This window comes from Watersipora subatra, chromosome 7 (assembly GCF_963576615.1).
Source record: "Watersipora subatra chromosome 7, tzWatSuba1.1, whole genome shotgun sequence".
NCBI classification, from domain to species: Eukaryota; Metazoa; Bryozoa; class Gymnolaemata; order Cheilostomatida; family Watersiporidae; genus Watersipora; species Watersipora subatra.
The window spans coordinates 62,259,212-62,280,616 of NC_088714.1; the positions used below are offsets into that span (position 1 = coordinate 62,259,212).

General features: G+C 34.2%; 1 protein-coding gene across 2 annotated transcripts; it reads left to right on the forward strand.

Annotated features, from left to right (window-relative positions):
* The first annotated feature begins 14,542 nt into the window (after positions 1–14,542).
* LOC137400322 (uncharacterized) lies at positions 14,543–21,027 on the forward strand. 2 transcript variants are annotated; one of them, XM_068086652.1, is made up of 6 exons: positions 14,543–14,600; positions 15,489–15,549; positions 15,735–15,842; positions 17,038–17,525; positions 18,273–18,350; positions 20,851–21,027. In XM_068086652.1, exons 1-6 carry the CDS (start codon positions 14,577–14,579, stop codon positions 20,941–20,943), a joined length of 852 nt encoding a protein of 283 aa, XP_067942753.1. In that variant the 5' UTR covers positions 14,543–14,576; the 3' UTR covers positions 20,944–21,027. The 2 variants fall into 2 exon arrangements, with proteins under 2 accessions (XP_067942753.1, XP_067942754.1); XM_068086653.1 differs by lacking the exon at positions 15,735–15,842 and having other exon boundaries at positions 14,545–14,600.
* The last annotated feature ends 378 nt before the right edge of the window (positions 21,028–21,405 follow it).

Genomic DNA, 21,405 nt, shown 5'->3' on the forward strand with positions numbered 1-21,405 from the left:
CTTGTTCCTTGATAGATGGCCGAGTGTTTGTCTCGTTTTTATAGCCTCTTTTTGGGACTTCCATAGCTGCTGTTCCACTACAACATAACCATTACAATACCTAAGGGTATAGCAGGCAATATCCCTATACCTGTACTGGCTAAAACAATACCAGCTGTTGAACTATTTACAGATATCATACTAGATACAGTTGTAATTCCTTTACACACGTTGACCACTTTGTTGTACTTTTTGTATAAAGACCTTCTCTCACTCATTATAGTTTTTCATTCCTTTCGAAATGCTTTTATTTTGGCCATGCTAAAGACGAGTGGATCCGGAGGAGCCGTTCCTTCAAGAGTAGGATATAATTTATCGCTTCTTCCATTTATTACACCTTCGCATCCACTCACAACTCGCTCGCAAAGTTCATCTAAAGTTTCTTCTTCATGCATTAGCAGATGTATTGTTATTAGCGCTAGTATCATTTATTATATTCTGCAATGTTCATGAGCCCATCTGTTATAGAGTCTGTATAATATATTTTATCATCAAAGGCTGACACAGTCTCTTTTGTGATAGTTTTGGTAGCAATAGAACGTGGTTTTTGTTGTATTAAAGTTATACGACAGAGGCTACCGGGTATTCCAGAAGCTAGGCAGTCTTTATATTTGTTGAAATTCCTATCATTGACAATATACTTTTTTACTTCTCTTTGCATTTTTATGTCTTGATCTTCATACTTTACACAATATGATTTAGATCTTAAAGCTACAAACTCTGGAATTAGTTTACCACCTCCGTCGTCTTTTGGCAGACCTATCACCTTTTTATTTGCCAAACTATATTGAGGCTGATTGGTCAGATAATTGCTTGTATCGTATTCAGTCAAGTCTAGTCCCTGATAAAAGTCTTTAGTTTGTACAGCTATTACAAAACTATCGGTAACTGTATACAACAGGCTTGCTTTTGGATATCGCTTTCGAATATTGTTATAAAAATAATCGTACATTAGAGTTTTTGAAATGTCCAAGATTGTTTGACCAATGTATGTGGGCTTGTCTAATACTACAACAGATTTGTTGTAGTACAGATGATGGTTTTTATTAAACTTTTTGGTGCACTTAAACCTAGGGTTTTTAATTCATTTTTCTTTTCGCTTAGTATCATTCTCTAACTTTACCTCGATTCTATTTCTAATATTTTTTATAGATTTGCCAAATACCAAATTATTCATCAATTTAAAATAATCTTTTTCCAAATCTGACTTGGCTTCTTTTCTATGTTCTATATTAAGACTAATATATGGCTCCATCCACGCCGATTCTTAAAACTTTAGTATTTTATGTATTTTTGTTGTTTTTAAACCCATGTCTAAGTAAGTTCTGAGAGCCTCATGATGTACCACATAATTCTTTTTATTCGCTAGATTGGGTAAAAGCTTTTTAATTTCACCCATTGGAATTTTATATTGTTCAGCTAGTGACTTTATATAATTAGATTACTCTGCGGGGAATACTCTGCATCCATTTGACCTGTCAAGGACTAACCACTAGACTACGTATAAAGCGGGTATATGACATTTAAACAGTATAAGTTATCAGCTTACGCATTGCTACGATAAACATAACAAAGCGATATTCTACGCAAGGGTTTAATAGTAAGATTGAACTAAACTAGTTGCTTACATACAACTTATATATCATTTATTATAGTTTATATTCAGCCCACAATATGGAGTGATAAGTGTGTCCACTGTTGTCAGATTTTTGTTGCCAGCCATTGTATACAAATCTCTTGCCAGGCGTAGCATTATCAGCTATATATTTTAACATAAAAAATTTGGTATAAAATTTGGAACATAAAAGTTCTTTGGTATCATCATGAAAAATTGTGGCTATATACAAGTTGTATTTAGTCGGCTTGGGGTTGGCTGATCTGATGGTATAAAGAGTTGTTTAATTTAATGTAGCTAGTTTGCTTATTGACTCGGTGGTTGCTTTAAAATCTGTACCATTTACAATCTTGCTATCCATACTTATTTATTCCAAGTTTTGTTTAATATAAAAATTGGCTAGAGTAGTATGCTACAGGGCGTCGCTTACATTGTGGTTGTACCTCAATCTCGTATATCCCATATTTTATATTTCAAACTACATTTCAAACTTTTATAATCTTGGGGTCAGTGAGTTCAAAGGTCATTGAGTGCTAATGCGTTGGAATGGCTATAATAGATTACAACAGCGATACAACATAAACGAAACATAATAGTGATACAGCATAATGAGCGAGCTAATAACAGTATAATAAAACAAGGGCAAACACAACATGCAAGATATATACATATAGAAATATTTACAAGAATTAAAAAGTCATGGCTCAGCGTCCGCCACAATATTTAAGTACAACTATTTAAGGTATACATCTTGATCCATCTTATAACACAAGTGTACCATTTAAACTAAAGGTACAACATAATACAAATGTTAGCTCTTTATTGTTAAGCCGTTGCTTAGCTCAAATGCTAGTTCACTTACTAAACACGCTTTACAAGTTTCACACGCTATGTTTACTTGTAAATCAAAGTCTATTAGATCAAAGTTTTTGACTCTATACATTTCTCAAAATATTTTGGTTGTTATTTCTTATTGGCTAAATTTTTATATGGATCATTATTGTGTTTTTTATAGTTTTGTTCCTCAAAGTAAAGCCTTATTTATTAAATTTAATGTTTTATTTGTTTGTATTTTCAAGTATCATAGCAACTCCATTTCTCATTCTCTGCAGCTGAATCAGCACCATGATCAAGATGTTATGAGTTTCTGTGATCGGCTATACTTGTTTAAACCGTAATCTTCAATTTGACTCCCGTGGAGTACAAAATGATACATGTGCAGTAGCCAATCCACTGAGAAAACAGGTTTAATCACAGCTAACTCAGATCTCAATGCTATATTAGTATCAACAATAAATGATAGCACCTACAAATAGTTATAGTCTACCAACAAAGGGTGTAGTGTAACAACGGAGGGTGATAGTGTAACAACGGAGAGTAGCGGTGCACAAGCCTGGTGAGATATTGTACCGTCAAGTGTAACTACAATAGTAAAAGCTGATCTGAGTAGCATGTTAAGCGAAACACTTGCGTACTACTCAAGTTCAAAGGTTACAAGAGTTGGCGAATACCAGTCTGCAAAATCCATGGTCGGTTGTGCAATGCCAAACAGTTCTACATATCAAGTAAACCCTTAGATGTATATTCAGTTTGTTATGTCGTTTCTTTTTCGTTAATGAGTTTTCAGGGATTAGACAATATGGAGTTGTCTTACAACATGAATAGTTGCAAAAGTGCAACATTTTACCTGAACTTTTGGAAATAGCTTTTTGGGTCCCCACATGCAATCACAGAACAGTGAAGTATTTCGAAAAGAACCTTCCAAGTTACATCTCCGATTCTTATAATATTTCTGTGTTGTCTGACATTCTATGTGACTCTTTTTTGTGTAATTGTATTAAGCCTTTATATTATTTTAGCTCTATGCTTTAACTAGGTATTTTTTGTCTCTGCTCATAATTTGGAAAGTGCGAATGTCTCTATTATGGCCCTGTTAAGTTATCAGTGATTGAGGGTACAATGTCACAAAACTATGATAGTTTTATTTGCACTAAAGATTCATTAACTCAACACCTGTTACAGATGCAAACATTTAGTTACGTACACATCTCTCATTAACATAATTCTACTTTCAAAATGTACTATTAAGAGTAAATCACACTAAAACACTTAAATATAGTGGTAAAGCCAATTACTACTATAACACAACTATGTAAGCAGTGCATTGGTAGGTGTGCCACGCACCACACACCACACACCATGCTCTATGTCCCATACACCATGTTCTGGATAAATCCTCAACCAGGTCTGTGGGAGTTGAGTCACTTACGGAGAGGTGTCAGGATGCAGAATCAACCAACACTCGTCACAGTACTGTAAGAGAGTCAGGATACTATAGCTGAAGAACATGCCGATTACCGTAAAACCTCTAATTGAACTCTATCTTTAATTGAGCGTCACTTCTATTTGACCACCACTACAGGAAAAAGATAAAAAAAATAGAGCGCCACCCTCTATTTGAACGCCACCTTCATTTGACCCCACTTTGATTATTTTTGATCTTTATGAATCCATAATATCAAGTGATCAGTAGAAAAGTGTCCACAAAATTGTATTAATAACTAATTGTTTACATTTTTAACAATCAGTTCTCTCATTGTCCAACTTCAAAACTTTTCACTTTTTTTTATTTAAACTTTGAAAAGAACACCATAGAAATATTCAATAACGGTTTTAAGATTATAGTGGCTCCTTGTTTAACGCGATCTTGATACTTCGAAGTACATGGACCTATATAAAAAACGATTTAAATCTACATTGGTAGATAAACTTTGAAAGCAATGTCATAGAAATAGTTGCTGTCTCAGACTAATAGTGGTTCTTTATTTAACACGGTCTTAGTACTTTGAAGAACATGTATAAAAATGGTTTGCAAGTTTTGAGCTAAAAGTTATGCTTAGCGAGTAAAATTTTACGCTTTGCATTTGTGCTAAATGCAGCATGAAAAAATTTTGCTCAGCCAAAAAATTGTTTGGGCAGTAGTACTGACTAGTACCGCAGTGCAGAGGAAAAATTTAGGCCAGAAGATATCGTAGAAGGTATTGGACAACTAGAAGATGTTCGTTCCATCGAAAGCAACATTCAGAGCACAGCTATCCAAGCAAACAATAAAAATATTTTGTTTTAAAAACTTAATTTTTGTTTGTGTATGTAATATTAGCATGGTTCATTTATGTCACTTGTTCATGAATATAGATTTGTATCATTTAATAGATTATCATTATATAACTTATATAAATATGCAGGTTTATAGCATATTATTTAATAGCATCTTTGCTGCTATCTTAACACAGCTTACAATGGATTAATGCTCATAACTCCACTTTTATTGCACATGAAAAGCTAGTTTTGGCTGCAGACTGTAGCAAGCATATCAATGGTTACCATGCTTCTATATAACATTGTTAAATATAGATATAAATAAAAAAGATGTTTCCAATTTTTAAATAAAATAAGAATTGAAAATGCCACCAAATTGCAAGGAAACATACTGGCTATAACATTAACGCAGGTCAATTGCAAGCAGTAAATATCAATAGGTAGAGATATTTCTAGTAGAGATATTTCTCGCTTTCTTAATACTTATTTATTAAAAGATATTTAAAAAATTGGAAGTAAGTCTTAAGTAAGTAAGAATTATTGCATCCAAAAAGTTTGATATTGCTCCACCGAAAAAAAGAAGGCAAAACTTAGGCGAAATTTGCTTTGACTGTAACAGGGCTAAATATATTTTCAAAAGATTCTGAGGAGCTATTTGATAAATTATTTGCCAGCCTCTATTTGAACACCGCCTCTAATTGACCACCACTATAATAAAGGAAGGGTTGAAAAATTGAGCGCCATGGCGTTCAATTAGAGGTTTTATGGTAACTCCTTCAGTTCTGATTGAAAACGAAATGGAATTAGCTGCCCCTAATCTGCTAGTATAAGTGTGATCATATCATGTTGTGTATTGTTAGAAAACTAAGACACTATTTCTTCTGAGACAGGTAAACTTTATATTTTTATGTTAGCTATATCAAAACAATAAAGGTAAACTCGAAAAGTCTTTGGTCTAAGACACATGAATGCATAAGCTGCCAGTTGCAAAAATATCAAATGCGATGATATGGTCAGGTAGAACTGAAAAACTATGTGCCTGAAATATACATGGCTGTCTATCACATAAAATTAAAATAAAGAAAATTTGAGGTTAAATAATTCAAAAACTACGTGAGTTTGGAAAAAATTGTTTTATGAAAGTGCAGGATCATTTCTGTTTAAATTGTGCAAATCTGAAACCGAAAGTAAAAAGAGTTTCTGAGTTTGCAATGTAATATTAGAAAGTGAAGTAAGTAATCCGTGTAAAAAGCTATTAACTGCTATTTATGGTAAGTGTTGAACTTTAAAAAAATTTAAATATGTGCTTATAGACCTTGTAAAAGTTTGGTCTGTATTGATTAGTTACAGGTATTTACATGATTCTTAAAAACCAGCTGATCAAATCTCTAAAAATGTCTGCCTTGTATGTATCAAATATATTCAAGAGAATGTTAGCAACAGAAGCTTTTTGATGTAATACTTTAAAAACCAAAATAATTTAATACTTTCAATATCATTTATACAACTTTTAGTTAACAACTAGTTGTTTGCAAAAGTATTTGTCCCAACAGGAAGCAGTGTGCAGAGTATCATGCGTGAAGTACAACAAACATTCACTTATGGCTAAAGATACCAGAGATACACATTCATGGCTATATATGATTGTTTCTCAAAGCCTCTATATTAGAGATAGTAGTCAGGTTAGTTTATAACTGCTTTGCAGCACAAGATCACTTGCTTGCCTTTTTTCTAATCAAATAAAAATTTTCCTCATTTTATAGCTTTTGTCAAGCATCTCACCAGGTAAATGTGTATAAATATTTTTGGCTTTTTAAGTTCTTTTTATAATCAAAACACTCAATATGTCAAATAAAAGTGTAAAAAGTTTAATGATTTGACGACTCTTTTTGGAACTTTCAAATGAGCTTTCCAGATTAATCTCGATGTTTGAGCAAAAATACATAAAAGTAGCAACTTGCAAAGTCTACTTTTTGTTTCAAATATTAAGTGATTTTTGTAAACGAAATACTTTCATTCAAATTTGTCCTGTGGATTTCTGCCTATATGTTTTCCAAAGCTAGTTAACATCAAGTTACACCACACAAATAAAATTTATATAAAGTATATATATATGAAGTATATATACTTGTATATGAAGTTCCATAGCAACATCCTTATACAAGAACTACAAAAATGTTTTTGTACCAAATTTAATATTTTATCTACAATTCTCAGTTATTTTTGAACAAAATCCATTTAATTAAAGATAGTCATTTGCAAACTGATGAAGCTAATGTTTTTTAACTAACCAACAAAGAATTTAAATAAATTTTCAAAAATAACAAATGTTTTCACGTGGTACACAGAAGCTGTTTATTTAATTCTGACACGAGTGAGCCTTAAAAATGATTGCAGAATGTGTTTCCCAACTTTTGCATTAATTTTTTTGAATAAGAATAAAATGAACAAACAAAAACAATTTAACATAGCCAGCATTGACCATCATATTCTGCATAGTTAAAGATAAACTTACACAAAATGTTAATAGATTTTATCGTAAAGTATCGGTATTTTTCTATAATTGTGATTGCTTTGATATTTGAGGAGATCTGACTGCCAGCATGTTTCAAGATTGAAATAAACTTCATCGGCAATCAAAACGCTCGCAAGAAAAATGTGTGCACAATGACGTCACTGGTTGTTATCGTTGTCATAGTTGGTATCGGTTATTGCATTCCACTAAAAGCGTTACGCACCTTTATTCTATTGGTCTCTTTGCAACTATAAACGTCATAATCGCACTTTCGCTTGTTCTGAGCATTTCATTCAAAATCAAGTTTTGTCGATTTTAATCTTGAAACATCCTGCCAGTCAGATCACCTCAAACATCAAAAACAATGGCAAATGATAACTCTTTTGTTTTTTTTTACGTATAATGCAATAGTTTTGTATGGCTAATGTGTCTGGTAGTTTGTTCCAGAGATACTTTAAAAATAGCCAATATATTTTTTAATTTTACTTTTAAAAATTTGTTTATCATTTACTAAGTTATACACTCACAAAAAACAGCACTTGTTAATATTACATCTGAACGTGCATAACATGGGCCTGTCAGCAAAGGTAAAGCGACTATTATGGCTATTTTGACAGCATCAGCGGTAATAGTAGTGGTAATAGTAGTAACAGCAGTAGTAGTATTAGTAATAGTAGTAGTAATATTAATAGTAGTAGTAATAGTAGTAGTAATAGTATTAGTAATAGTAGTAATAGTAGTAGTAATATTAGTAATATTAGTAGTAATAGTATTAGTACTAGTAATAGTAGTATTAGTAATAGTAGTATCAGTAATAGTAGTAATAGTAGTAGTATTAGTAGTAGTAATAGTAGTAGTAATAGTAGTAGTAGTAATAGTAGTATTAGTAATAGTAGTAATAGTAGTAATAGTAGTAGCAGTATTAGCAGTAATAGTATTAGTAGTAGTAATAATAATAGTAGTAGTAGTATTAGTAGTAGTAAAAGTAGCAGTAATACTAACAGTAGTACTAACAGTAGTAGTAGTAGTAGTAGTAATAGTAGTAGTAATAGTGGTAGTGTGGTAGTGGTAATAGTAATAATAATAGTAGTAGTAGCAGTAGCAGCTCATTTAGAAGACTTAATACAGTAACGCTAGGAGTTAAATCTTTCTAATTGTGTAGAATTGGCTGGATGTATGTATGAAGCGCCAACCTTCGTCATCAGAAATGGTAATGAATCGTGTTTGAACAGCGAGTCCACAACCTATTCATCTCTACCATTATGACATATTTAGCTTAAAAGCGCATTAACAATCCCAAAGGGTCTCTACAGCAACTTCTCAGTCATTTAATTTCCTAATAGTTAACTTTCAAATTAAACAACTAACAATTTTGCTACAAAGCAAATGTTTCAAGCTCATTTCCATATTCTCAGTGACAGTCTACTCTGAGATTAGTTTAAAGTACTCGTATATTACACTTCTGTTACTGTACGTTGTTCTAGGTTTCAATAGTCTCTCACCTTTCTTATATCCGCTCTCATGATGACTGTGTCATCTGACCTCCGGCAAATGAAACACCTATCATTAAATCGGGGCAGCTCGACACGTGCCTCAGGCTACAATGTAAGAAATTGAGCTACAATGTAACAACTGACCAATAGAAAAGAATAATTCTTGTGAAGGAACATTGTTTGATAAAGGAATTGTTTGAGAATCAATTTGTATGTCAATGAAAAAACCATCACTTTTTATTTACCTAATACAGAAAAACTAAAAACTATAATTCTAGATTAACCAAAATAAATTTTAGCCACATTTACAAAGAAAAAACAAACAAGAAAAAATTATTGATAATTTTACCGTTATGCTTAAATTTTCTGATGCTCTAATCTAAGTTGTCGTCTCTTAGCTTGAATAAAGTTTCCGTTTCAATCATTAAACAATCATTACATTAGAACATTGTCACTGAAAGTGAGTTATGCGTGCTAAAACATTTGTGTGCGTGTTTTTTAACTAGAGTTACTTTCTAGAAAGCTCTAGAGTGTAACTTTGGAGTTAGTGTCTAGACAGTAACTCCAGAGTTACCGTCTAGACTCTAGACGGTAACTCTAGAGTTACTCTAGAGTCTAGAGTAACTCTGAAGTTACTGTCTAGACAGTAACTCCAGAGTTACTGTCTAAAGTAACTTATGTTTGCTAGAAAAAGTTACATTCTCACTTGCTCTGGAGGTGTGTTGTTTATGATAGGTAATGCTGCCGAATCTGCCGTAACATGTCTGCCAGCCATGGCATCTACTTGAGCTGGTGGAGCATTGAATAAGTTTTGTTGCTTTAGGTGAACAGTCTGGTAGTAAGGATGTCGTGCTGGCGGTACAGGGACTGGAATTGCAGCGGGGTGAGCAAGCATAGGAGTCCAAATGTTGCGAGGATTTAGCTGGAGAGTGGGCTGATTGTTTGGTGGTTGAACTGGCCGCACAACGGGAGAAAGTGGTGCCGGTGCTGGTGCTGGTTCCCTGAACAGCGCTCTAGGTGTCGATCTGCCCATTATAAATCGAACAGGATTATTGGTAAATCGTGTTGGCTGGTCTTGGGCAGGAGTTAGGGTTTGGTAAATTATCTGGTTAGAGTTTGAAAGAGACAAAAACTGACTATGGAACGTCCCTCCAGGTATTTGTTGCAAAGGCGTTCTCAAGTTCTCGTTACTGAATGTTGCCTGGTGTCTGTTAGGGCTACTCGGATAAGGAACGGTGCGTGGTGTAACCGGGTTACAGGCCTGGCTTCTGTACCGTGTAATCAGTGTTGTTGGATGCCGGGTTGGCGAGGAGTGGTGGCTAGGCTCGGTTGCTCGAAGTTGTTGTGATATCGTGCTGGTCTGTACTGGAGTCTGCACTGGAGTCTGTACTGGAGTCTGTACTGAGATCTGTACTGGAGTCTGTCCTGAAGTCTGTACTAAAGTCTGTACTGAAGTCTGTACTAGAGTCTGTACTGGAGTCTGTACTGGAGTCTGTACTAGAGTCTGTACTGGAGTCTGTACTGGAGTCTGTACTGGAGTCTGTAATGGAGTCTGTACTGAGGTCTGTGCTGAGGTCTGCACTGGAGTCTGTACTGGGGTCTGTACTGAGGTCTGCACTGGGGTCTGCACTGGGGTCTGCATAGTTTTAGGCTCTAAAGCAGCAAGCAATTTTAAAATATGCACAAATTTCATAGTTTGCCAATAATCTAAGCAATTTAAATGTTATGGAAAAAAGCTTTTCAAAAAACTCGTCTACTTATTCATCACTAGCTTACATGTATGTAGAGCTAAAAATACACCTGTTCTTCCTGCAGCTACTTCTGACCACCGCAGTCCTCGAGCTGTGCGATTAGTTACTCTGGTTCGACTGTCTTGATTGTCATTTTCTTCCTGTTGATATCTAGCTCGGGTATCTTGATTGCTGTTTGTTTCTTGTTGAACTCTGGATCTGCTGCTTTGATTGCCATTTTCTTCTTGTTCAACTATGATTGGGCAGTCTTGATTGTCACTTTTTTCCTGTCGAACAAAAAATAAAATTATCTGCTGCAGTTTAAAAAAAATCGAACATTTTTTCTCCAGTGCTCAGCTCTTTGTTTTCTGAATTACTGGTGAGACGAGAAAGGCTAAAAGTAATCTTTGTTTGATTTGTTTAAAATCTATTTGCACATAATTTTGTGATCTTTCTTATGCTAATTGTAAACTTGCATTTATACTAGGACATCAGGAATGTTAATAAAGGAAAGCCCAATTCTTAACGCTGCTTGGAATAAACTACTAGCATCTCTGAAGATCAAGGACAGATGCTGCCTTAGCCGAATAAAGCGACGGAATCATATTTGAAAGCAAATCGATAAGCAGAATGCAGTAAATCCTCATTTTTCGTAGTTAAGCCGGACTGACACCAACTGTGAAAAGCAAAAACCTGCAAAAGAAAATCTCATAAACACACTTTTTCAGTATTCGTAAGCTATTTCCTTTTTTTCTCCGATTTATTAGACAATTATGAGAGTCTAAGAGGCATGATGAAAAGTGTCACAAACACTGCACTTTTACACTTCACCAAGCGTAACAGGAAAACAGCGCAATACGGAAACTGCTTTCACAATGATGCGGGCTTGGCGATCTCAATGGGCCAGGGTATGAGAAATATTCATATATTTCCTGTACTCGTATTTCAGTTGTACCTGTGTTAGTTTTAAAGATGTTCTTTAACTGCTAATGAGTTGGTTTTACCCAGCAAAGCATTGAAGCCGCAAAAAGCTGAGTCACGCAGTAGCGATAGATTAATACAGCACTTGTTTGCTTTCACTTACACATAACATGACCTAATAAACAGTGTTTTTATTTACACATTTAACATAGTTTTTAAATAAAAGCTAATGGTGTCTTCTCACAAATTCTATATTTTTCTGAGTTGCTCATAGCCAAACTTTTTAGAATTACAAAGACACACTTAGCAATGACTCAGCGCGGGTCTAAATATATCAAGTGCCAAAATACTACCACAGATATAAAATGGCTTTAAATTGCAATATAGCTTTAAAGTAATATAAACAGTAAAATTGGCCAAAGTATTTACATGAATGTCAGACACATACAACGGCCTGAGAGAAATCATCAAATAACAACCTACCTTGTGTTTGCGCTATTTCAAACCTGTCTATTGTTCAGTAAATTAAAAAGGCTAATTTTGTATCAACTTATCAACTTGAGTAGTGCTTATTTCATACACCACAATTTTTTTTATATAAATCACAACATTTTTGGTGTTCATGTTTACCAACGAGTCCGCTGCCGAGTAATGAGTACAATGATTCGTTAGCAATTTAAATCTTGCTCTCTGATTGGCTACTAGGTGGGCGAACGTGAACTCAGTAATGGTGGCCCTACGAGCAGGCTTAAATGTTTAACTTATATAGAAGATGTCAGAGCATAAAGAGCAATACTTCAGATATTAAAGATGCCCTTTTTGTGTCATTTACAATGGGTCTGTTATACAGGTCAACAAAACTAGGGAAATTTAAAACATTACCTGCTGTGGTTGAGACATTCTCTTTAGATCTACAATATAAATTATAAAATATGCTTTCGTGAACAAAAAGTATCCCTGTGATATTATGAGGAATAAGCGAGTGTATTATTATTATGATGTATGTCAGCTTCCTTAAATGTTTCAGCTGTGTCAGGATTACTAGACAAGCTAACATGAAAGCTAGCCTTGGCAACGTATCAAGCTATTCTCTTAAAATGCACTTTAATCCTTTTGTTTTTGAACAAAAACTGTACAGTAGAAGTGTTAGACATGCTGGTTAATTGTTGTAGCTTGGTGGCTACTCATACTGCTAGTAGTTAGTACCATTAACTCTAACGATACCCGAAATTTATTTCCTTTACAATCAAATCGTCCGCATCATGCGTTTATATTTTCAAATCAAATTGCTACAAGACAACAGTCCATGAACACGTTCATTGACGGTAAATATCCCTGATGTGTACAAAAGCCACATTTCTGAGTCTTTAATCAGATTGATGTCTAAGAGGCTGATTTTCAGAAGCCAAACAAAGTTTTAAAACAAAATATTTTAGTGGCCTGGATGAAGGCGCGGAGCATACGAGTATTATGTTTAGAAGAATTCTGCCCCAACTGTGGAAAGGTTACAGTCGTGTCTTTACTTCTGTGGCAATTTGATTATTATAATCAGCTTATTGCTAAAGCTTTTTGTTGTCAAAGCTTTTTGATCTATTGTGTTTTATTATCTTCTATTAATTAGTTGCTGCAAAGTATTGTTTCCCATGGCATGTTAATCGCTGTAGGGTTTTAGTGGCTATGGGGAGATAAACCATTTGCTTCAAAATGTTAGGTATGTTAGATGAGCCAATTAAAGTTGAGACACGCTGAATTTGGCATGTTAGTTGTGAGAATGGGTAAAGAATGGGGTGAAAAATAAGATGTTTTACTATGTTAGTAGCAAAGAATTCCTCTTATTACAACAAGTCACATTTTCTTCACATGTGCTTTGTTAATTTTTCATAAATTGAATTGCTGTAAAAATTATTTCATAGCAATTTGATAGCCTTTCTATTTTAAACTCGACATGACCATCTTGCATTTTTTAATGAACTGTTAATTTACTCCGGCAGGCTGGGATATTTGGTTCTAACAGTTCAAATTCATGATCTTTTTAACATAATTTAAGCAAATTATGAGGAATTCATGAATTAACCAGTCACTGATGTGATTGATTGAAAAAACATTTCTTCGCCAACAAACTCAAACTATCTTACTGCTTAGTACAAAGTGTGACCAATTATAACCAGTTATGGCCGGTTATAAGTAGTTTCAGCCAGTTTCAACTTGTTCCCAAATTTATAACTAGTTTCAACCTCATCTAACACAGAATTTAAATCAATTATAAATACAGTATACTATCATGTAGTGAACACCTCCGTTCACGTAAATTCCACTTACGTAAAAAGATTTAATGAAAGCTTTTGATTTTTATTACATAAGAACTTCTATATAGCGGTAAAGTGACAAATCAGTGCAAGTTCTCCAGTTGGATTTGAACAAAGAAGGTCTCATAGTTAGCCTTTGAACTATCGCTCTGTATCTTGCCGCGTCTTTGGAGACAATACGACGTATAGGGGTATGTCTAATATTTGTAATAATACAGTGGCAGTGTAGTGTACCATGCAAAATCATTAGATGTATCGATACAGCACAGAGAATCTGTAGAATTATTCAGAAATACCTAAAGGTCCTCGATTGGTACAGATGTTTGAATGTTGGCCTACCAAATAAAGTACTATTTTTATCTACTTACTACTATTTAACTAACTCTAATCTACTTTGACCAAATGATACATATCTTATTAGAGTAAAGCTATACTTTTGTTGTACTTTATTTTTGACACAAACAATCGATTTAAATTGACATTGAAGTTGTACCATCTTTCTAACTTAATCTAAAATTTATGTAGCCATGGACCCTAAACTAAGAAGGGTTAAACTTAGTAAGGGCTCCTGTTGTTCAGTTTGCATACAGGCTAGTTAAGTACAGTATTACCTTGTACCATACAGGAGTAGATAAACTTAAGACTACCTGGTCACTACTAGAGGCCTTATAAATTCCTTACTGCGCTAAACTTTATGGAAGCTAGTAAAGGCGTTGTCTTAAGTGAAAATACAAAAAGCCAATCTGTTCTAGCTATTTGGCAAAAATCCAAACAAGGAAGTTATAGCAATAGCTGATTAAACGCTAATTATTATTTCACTTGTGGAGGTGTAGCAGTAGTTTCAAGCTGTAGATCGTTATGTCTCAGAATCTACATATGCAGGTAATAAATAATTTATACTTAAGGAGCAACTTTCTATTATGCATTATTATCAATATTACTATTTTATTATAGATTTGCATAGAAAAAACAATTGCCAATTGAAACATAGAAAGAATAAGTTTTAAATTGTCAGCAGCAGTTCTATATATAACATGCATGCATTTTAAAATGTTAACTAGGTATAAAACAATTTTAATTTAGTTTTAATATCTACTTCAATATGTTTTGTAAATCATGTCTCTTTTGTATAATGATGATAAACCAATCATCGCTTTTCTATAATGATGATAAACCAACCATCTCCTTTTAATAATGATGATGAACCCCTCATCTATTTTGAATAATGATGATGAAACAATCAATTTGAAAACAATCATGAGCTTTTCATGTCATTTTTGTTTGGACCTGCGTTAGGTTCAAATGGAAAGTTCAAATGAAAAAGACTTTTTCATTTTTGTTAGGTAACTTGAAACACTTTACTGCTCAACCAAACAAAAAATTTATTAAACAACTTATTTTTAGTTTGTAATAAAACTCGGTAAAAAAATTAACTCTTATGCCATTAAACTGTTGAAATAAATGGTGAATGTAATTAAAAGTGCATTGTATTTAGTCCATCTTCTTTCAACTCTAGACACAATTGCTGCATTAACAATTTACGATAAGTGAAATTTATATATGAAAAAGTGATTGTCAGTCAATGTTAGGTTCTTTCATCTGAACATGGCCAGAATCTACATTGCGCAAAAAAAATCCATATAACTTACATACCAATATTTATGGCAGAGGCAAAACAGGAAATACCAATGTATGTACTGATGAAGAAATAATTACAATGAGATAAGTGATTCGTGAGAATAGAGCAAACTAAAACCATTTATCATGCAGTACGAAAGAAGAAAAGAAGCCATTCTTGGAAGAGGCTCCATGGGACATCAAAACATTCCAGGTAACTTATTGGTCCTGTAATTTATTTTAAAGATTTATAACTAGAATCTGACAACATCTTTTGGAACAGCTCCATTCTCTAACTTGTTTTTTTTGCATTGATCAAAAACTATCTGAAATTCTGAAATTAGTGATAACAAAGAAAAGAAAAGTAAATATATATAGAAATATTTTCTCATATATTAGCCATGAAAGTAGTGATGGAGTCCCCGGTACACAATATCATGGCTAATCAAAGTACTGGATTTCAAAGTAAGCGAGCCCCGGCGCGGACTATCTCTGATTACCTGACAGGTACTGTTTCAGAATTAATCCAAATTTAGAAATACATCTCTCTGAAATAAGCAAAAAGACTAGTCTAGGCTTCAAACATCTGACATGAAAGTTGTCTGTGGCCACCAGTTGCCATAGCGGCAGACTTAGGTAAAGAGTTTAGACTGACCAATGAGTATGCAGTAGTATGATGCAGGTTGAGATTTAATGTAAAAATAATGCTGTTGGAAAACCTTTGGATCTCTTCTTCGGTACTTACAGGTTTTGTCGAAGTTTTGGGGTCAAACCTGTTTATTATCTTCATAAACAAACAGTTCAAACCCTCAATTGGCTCCTAAGTACTCGCCTGCTGATTGTGCCAGTTTTAACAGCGTAGAGTTGTCGCTATTATATTATATTATTATAATTATTACTATATTATCATTATTATTATGGTTGTCTCATTGCTATTATCACGTCTTGAACAAAAGTTGCGTAATAGCTGACAATAATTTTAAGTTACAAAATTGATATAGTAGTTTAAAAATACCTACAGAACACATTTTGTAACTATTCCAAAAAATAGCAACCATTTGAATGTCTACAATAACAACCTTTTGGTTTTTTGAACTGAATTAGCCGCTGCTGGTCAGAACAGCTAAGACTGTTGAATTGGTGTTCAAAATGTTTCAATCTTGGAGCTTATGATATTTTGATTGCCCATTGAAGAATAAGTTGGATTCATTATGTTCAAATAATAACTGAGTTAGTAAGTTCAATGTATTTAAAGAATAGTTTGGAATTATTGATAGAAAGGTTTGTTGCCTTTTTGCTAAAACGCTAAGAGCAAATTTTCATATATAGTTTCCTTCATAATTGACATTTAAGTTTTAAAACATTGTCAGGGAGCTGGCGTTGAAATTATTTTATAAATGCTGAAGCACTAATGTACATAATTCGACAAAGACTTGCTGTAATAAAGCGTACTAGGTGTCTTTGCGGCAGATCAGGTTTCTTCTGAACTGCAAGTAAACTTTTGAACGCCAAAAATAAGAATTCTCTTCTCAACTGAAGGGCATATCTGTTTTCCAAGATTTAAGGTTTTGAGCATGTCGACCTGTGTCCCCAAAAGTCAGTGCATTAATAATATTATTGTACCATACTGGTCTGATAATAACCTGCTGTGGAGGTTTGTCTCCATTAAGAAGAAATGCTAATCAAACTGACACTGTTTCAGATGACATAAAGGCCAGCCAATCACCATCCATCTATGACAACCCTGCTACTTATGATGCGCTCCCTGGCCAAAGGCTATATTCTGATGGCAATGCAAAAGGGCGAACCAACAGACCACCGCCAGGTTTTCAGCCACTGGTGGAAGTTCAGAACCGAAAGCCAACAGCTCAGTTGAGCTGGCCTTCCACGAGCTCAACACAAGAGAAGCTCTTGAAACGATCGGAAACAACAAACAAGACCACCCCGGAGCTGAACATGAAAAAGTTCAGAAACTCACCCTTGATCAGCCCTCATCAAGGTTTTCAGCCTACCCTTCATCCTCAGCACTCTATTCACCACCAATCAAGCCCGAGACACCATCATGCAGCAAGACAGGGGATGACCGGGTTGGTAAAGCCTGAGTACTATTCGAGTTGTAATGAAGAAAAGATAGAGCCAAAGCTTTACACCACTACAACTCCAGGGTGGTCACCAAATCTACCTTTTACTGTAAGTTCGACTTTTTGATCAAACTGAAAATATATTTACTTCGCGCAGTTGAATATAATAAATCGATTATATAAATTTTCGATAAGTCCAGACTTATAAGTTATTGCCGACTGTAGTAACGTATATGTTATTAAAATACCATGTTGTCCAGTAATAGTGTCATAGAACTATGTCATATAAGGTGAAAGCGAATTCATGAGATAGACCAAAGCGATGCTTAGCCCTAGTTAAGTCACATTTCCCTGATACAAACAGTGATGTGACCTTGATGTGACCTTGATGAATGCCTGGAAGGGTATAGCTATTACTCAATAATAAACTATATATCCTCGCTGAAAATGAATTGTGGACAAAACATGCTGATGGCTCTTTGTGCGGATTGCCCTTTGGCATGAGTTGACAACTCCATTCCACGCCGAATAAGGAGGTTTGTTTGAGCTTAAATCAGCTATTTTTGCATTACAACTATATAAGTACAGAGACTTTAAAAATATTCTTCACTGAAGAGCTTAAAACGAGTTACAGCCAGATGATATTAAGCATGAATTTTTGCATGTATTTGAAAAACAATTATCTCTACATATAACTTGACTTATAACGATTATAGCAATAGTATATAATATAGTATTATAGCAATTAAAGATTTTCTGGGACAGTAAGATAAAAATCTATTGGCCAGGCTAGAAGGCATGATTGACCATGATAAAAAATTGTTTTTTTTTCCACATGTTTAATAATTTTATATAGATGCCCAGAGTTAGAAGGAAATGCTGCAGGTGTGGAAGCAATGATGAAACTGTTAAAGTGAGACCTGACATATCTCATGTAAGTATGATTCCACTGTGTGCAAGTAAACTGTTTTATGCATTCAAAGCAGACCATGTTTATAGCTCATGCTTATTTTTCGATACTTCACTGGCCATAAGTTAATTTCAAACAACTGCTTTTAAAACTATACTATATAAAAATTGTAAAAAGGCAACAGTTTAAATATCGTTAAAAATGATCAGTTTCTTTCACGGGACTCGTTTAGCCAATCAGCTAGTCTAAACGACACCTTTTAGCCAATCAGATGCCTTAAAAGACACATTTTAGCCAACTATTTAGTTTGAAAGGTTGCTATTGCCAATGAATCTATAGTTTTCAACAGAAAGATTGAGAAACATAGAAAAGAAAGATTGAATAATTCTTAGATACCTAATATTATTATATTGTTACTAATATTATAATAGCAGCACATATGAAACACAGTAGGACTTTAAAATAACAATTTGAACCCTAAAACACAAATATCTGTACGAAAATTGAGCTATATAAATACAATAAACAACTTACTGTTCTGAAAAATGTCTGGTCACAAGTTTGAAGTACTGTTTACCTAACTTACGTGCTGCCACAAAATTCTCACAATAGTTACTATACTAAAATTAGGCACCGGTCCTGTTGCTTACCCGCACACTTGGACTGATGTAAGACCTATTGGCCCTCTGCTGAAAATGTTGGCTATTCAAGCACATCTTATTATCCTTATAAGCTCTTATTATGTCTGATTAGATATGGGCATTTTAGCAAAAGCAAACAGTTTACTGGTTTGAAAGGTGACCACGGATTATTTGGTTTTTATTATGTCAGTTTGAAGTGTCACAATAATATGTGGACAAACAGGCTCTCCATTTGTTTTAAACCATCTTCTTGATCCAGACATCGGGTAAAAAAAATTGGCTGTTTTTGAGGTTTTAATATTTCTCTCCATATTCACCACATTTTACACAGAATAGGCACTCAAAGAGACAAATCTATTGTACATATATCTAGTACAACTGTTAATGCTTCCGAGTGTCTGTTCATAAACCCCTGGTAGAGTTTTGAAGCCAACTTTGATACGTATTATGAGGCGCGATTCAAGCTGCTTGAAAAACCTTTTTTATCTCTTAAATTATTTATAATGCTCTAGTTTAATAATTAAATTGAATTATTCGAAAATGAACGGTGGGAGGTGCTGCACGTTTTTTCTCACACATAATAGGTACTATTAAACTTTCATCCTCTCTTGAATTCACAAACGGGGGCCAAAAACCATCAGATTGGACTTGAATAGTAATATTTATTTCTCAAATGACGAAAACTGACTAAAATAATTTTTGTACTTCCATTGAAAAAAGCGATAACCTTCGTCATGTATGTTGGTGAAAAGCATTTATAAATAAATTGCATTCATATATTAATATGTGCTGATTTTTTATGTATTGCAGCGTATTGAGTTCACCGCAAAGACATAAATGAATTGATATATGTAATAGATTAAAAACATAAAAAAGGTTGGTAAAAACTTTAGGTAGCTAAATTAATATTTTTTGTGGGAGATCTGCTTTGATCTCTTTATCTGTGATGCGCTTAATGTTTAGCCTCAACTGACACCAATAATGAGCATATCTGACACTGGGGGACACACTATAAAAGGCTGTACTATTGTAAAACAATCTCATTAGATACATTGACAATACATTCTGTGCTTATCTATAACTTTTTATTAGCATTAGTCATCAACAAAATAATGGTTGTCTTGTATTACATGGCCATACATTGTTATATTCTTGTGTTTTTTACTGTCTACTAATGGTATCTTTAATATTGGGAACAACCATATTTGAAAATATGAAGTAATTTGACTGTGAAATAGAACTAATTGTATATGAAAAGAGGAAGTTATGTATTAGCTGTCGAGTTCACCGATGTAGCATACTTTCAGTTGATAAAACCTGTGCAGTCACCTACGGGTTAACTGTGGGTGAGCAAACCTCGTAGACCGAGTATGATGACTGCCTGGCTTACTGCAAGCGGAGGCTGTGTGTGTTAGTTAAGAGCATTTTTGTACAAACAACGGCTCTGTGATCTTGTTTGGACATTGACGAGTCCAATCGCGTGGAAATCCCGACCACTGGAGACATGCCTAGTTGCAGAGAGCGATTTAAGGTTGGATGCCATTTCTGTCACCACAGTAGGCTTTTTTGGGAATCCTAACCGTTTGTTTGCGGGTCAGGAGTTCACATGCAGGAGGTCAGGAGTTCTATATCACAGCTGGTTTGAAAGTTGGCAATGGTAGTGAGAGTATTGTAGACGTATTATGTATGGTAGATGAGGGTTACAGCGAGTTCAGCCAATGGAGGGCATATCTGACATGTGACCTTGAAGAGTATGATTTGAGGTCAAAGCTCCTATAGTAATTCTCTGTTTAGGGTTTATTATTGAACTCAAACGAGATTAAGGTCTCTTTTTCCAAATCATTGTAAACTTCTATTTGAATGGAAATAACATATATTTTTAGTATTGCGATGGATGCTGGAACGTGTTCAATCCCATTAGCCCACTAGTCAGCCACGATCCACCATTCTATGGTCCCTTTGAGCCAAGTGCCTGATCAGATGTCCACTTCAGCGAGCCTAAGTTAAATTGCATGAAGCTCCAGTTAATTTGCATGATATAAAATGTATTCATCGTTCAAGTACCCAATAAATGTTATTTCATTGTATATTTGCTGTAAATATGGACTGAATATATCATTGCATCCATCAAGCAAACTGGTCAAAAAAATCATGTAACTAAATGTTCTGCATAAGAAGAAAAATCATTAGCTAGGCGCTATCAGAGACGAAGCATACTGCAGGTTGAATAGCAGACTGGAAAATAGACAGGAGTCACCATGGAACAAGATGTTTACAGATGACGCTATTACATGCTAGAAGAGTGAAAAACAAGCCTAGAGAAATGAAGAGCAGCAATGGAGAGTAGAATAATAAAGATCAGCAGAGAAAAGACAGAGTACAGTATTTGTGTATGAACGAGGCAGCAGATGGAGGTACAACTAAAATGTAAGATGTCC

What these genes read in the sequence shown, in the direction of transcription:
- LOC137400322 (XM_068086652.1), top strand. Translation starts at nt 14,577, where the DNA reads ATGTCTCAGAATCTACATATGCAG. An exon ending in GGGACATCAAAACATTCCAG is followed by an intron (nt 15,550 to 15,734) that starts GTAACTTATTGG and finishes CTCATATATTAG; the next exon opens with CCATGAAAGTAGTGATGGAG. An exon ending in TATCTCTGATTACCTGACAG is followed by an intron (nt 15,843 to 17,037) that starts GTACTGTTTCAG and finishes ACACTGTTTCAG; the next exon opens with ATGACATAAAGGCCAGCCAA.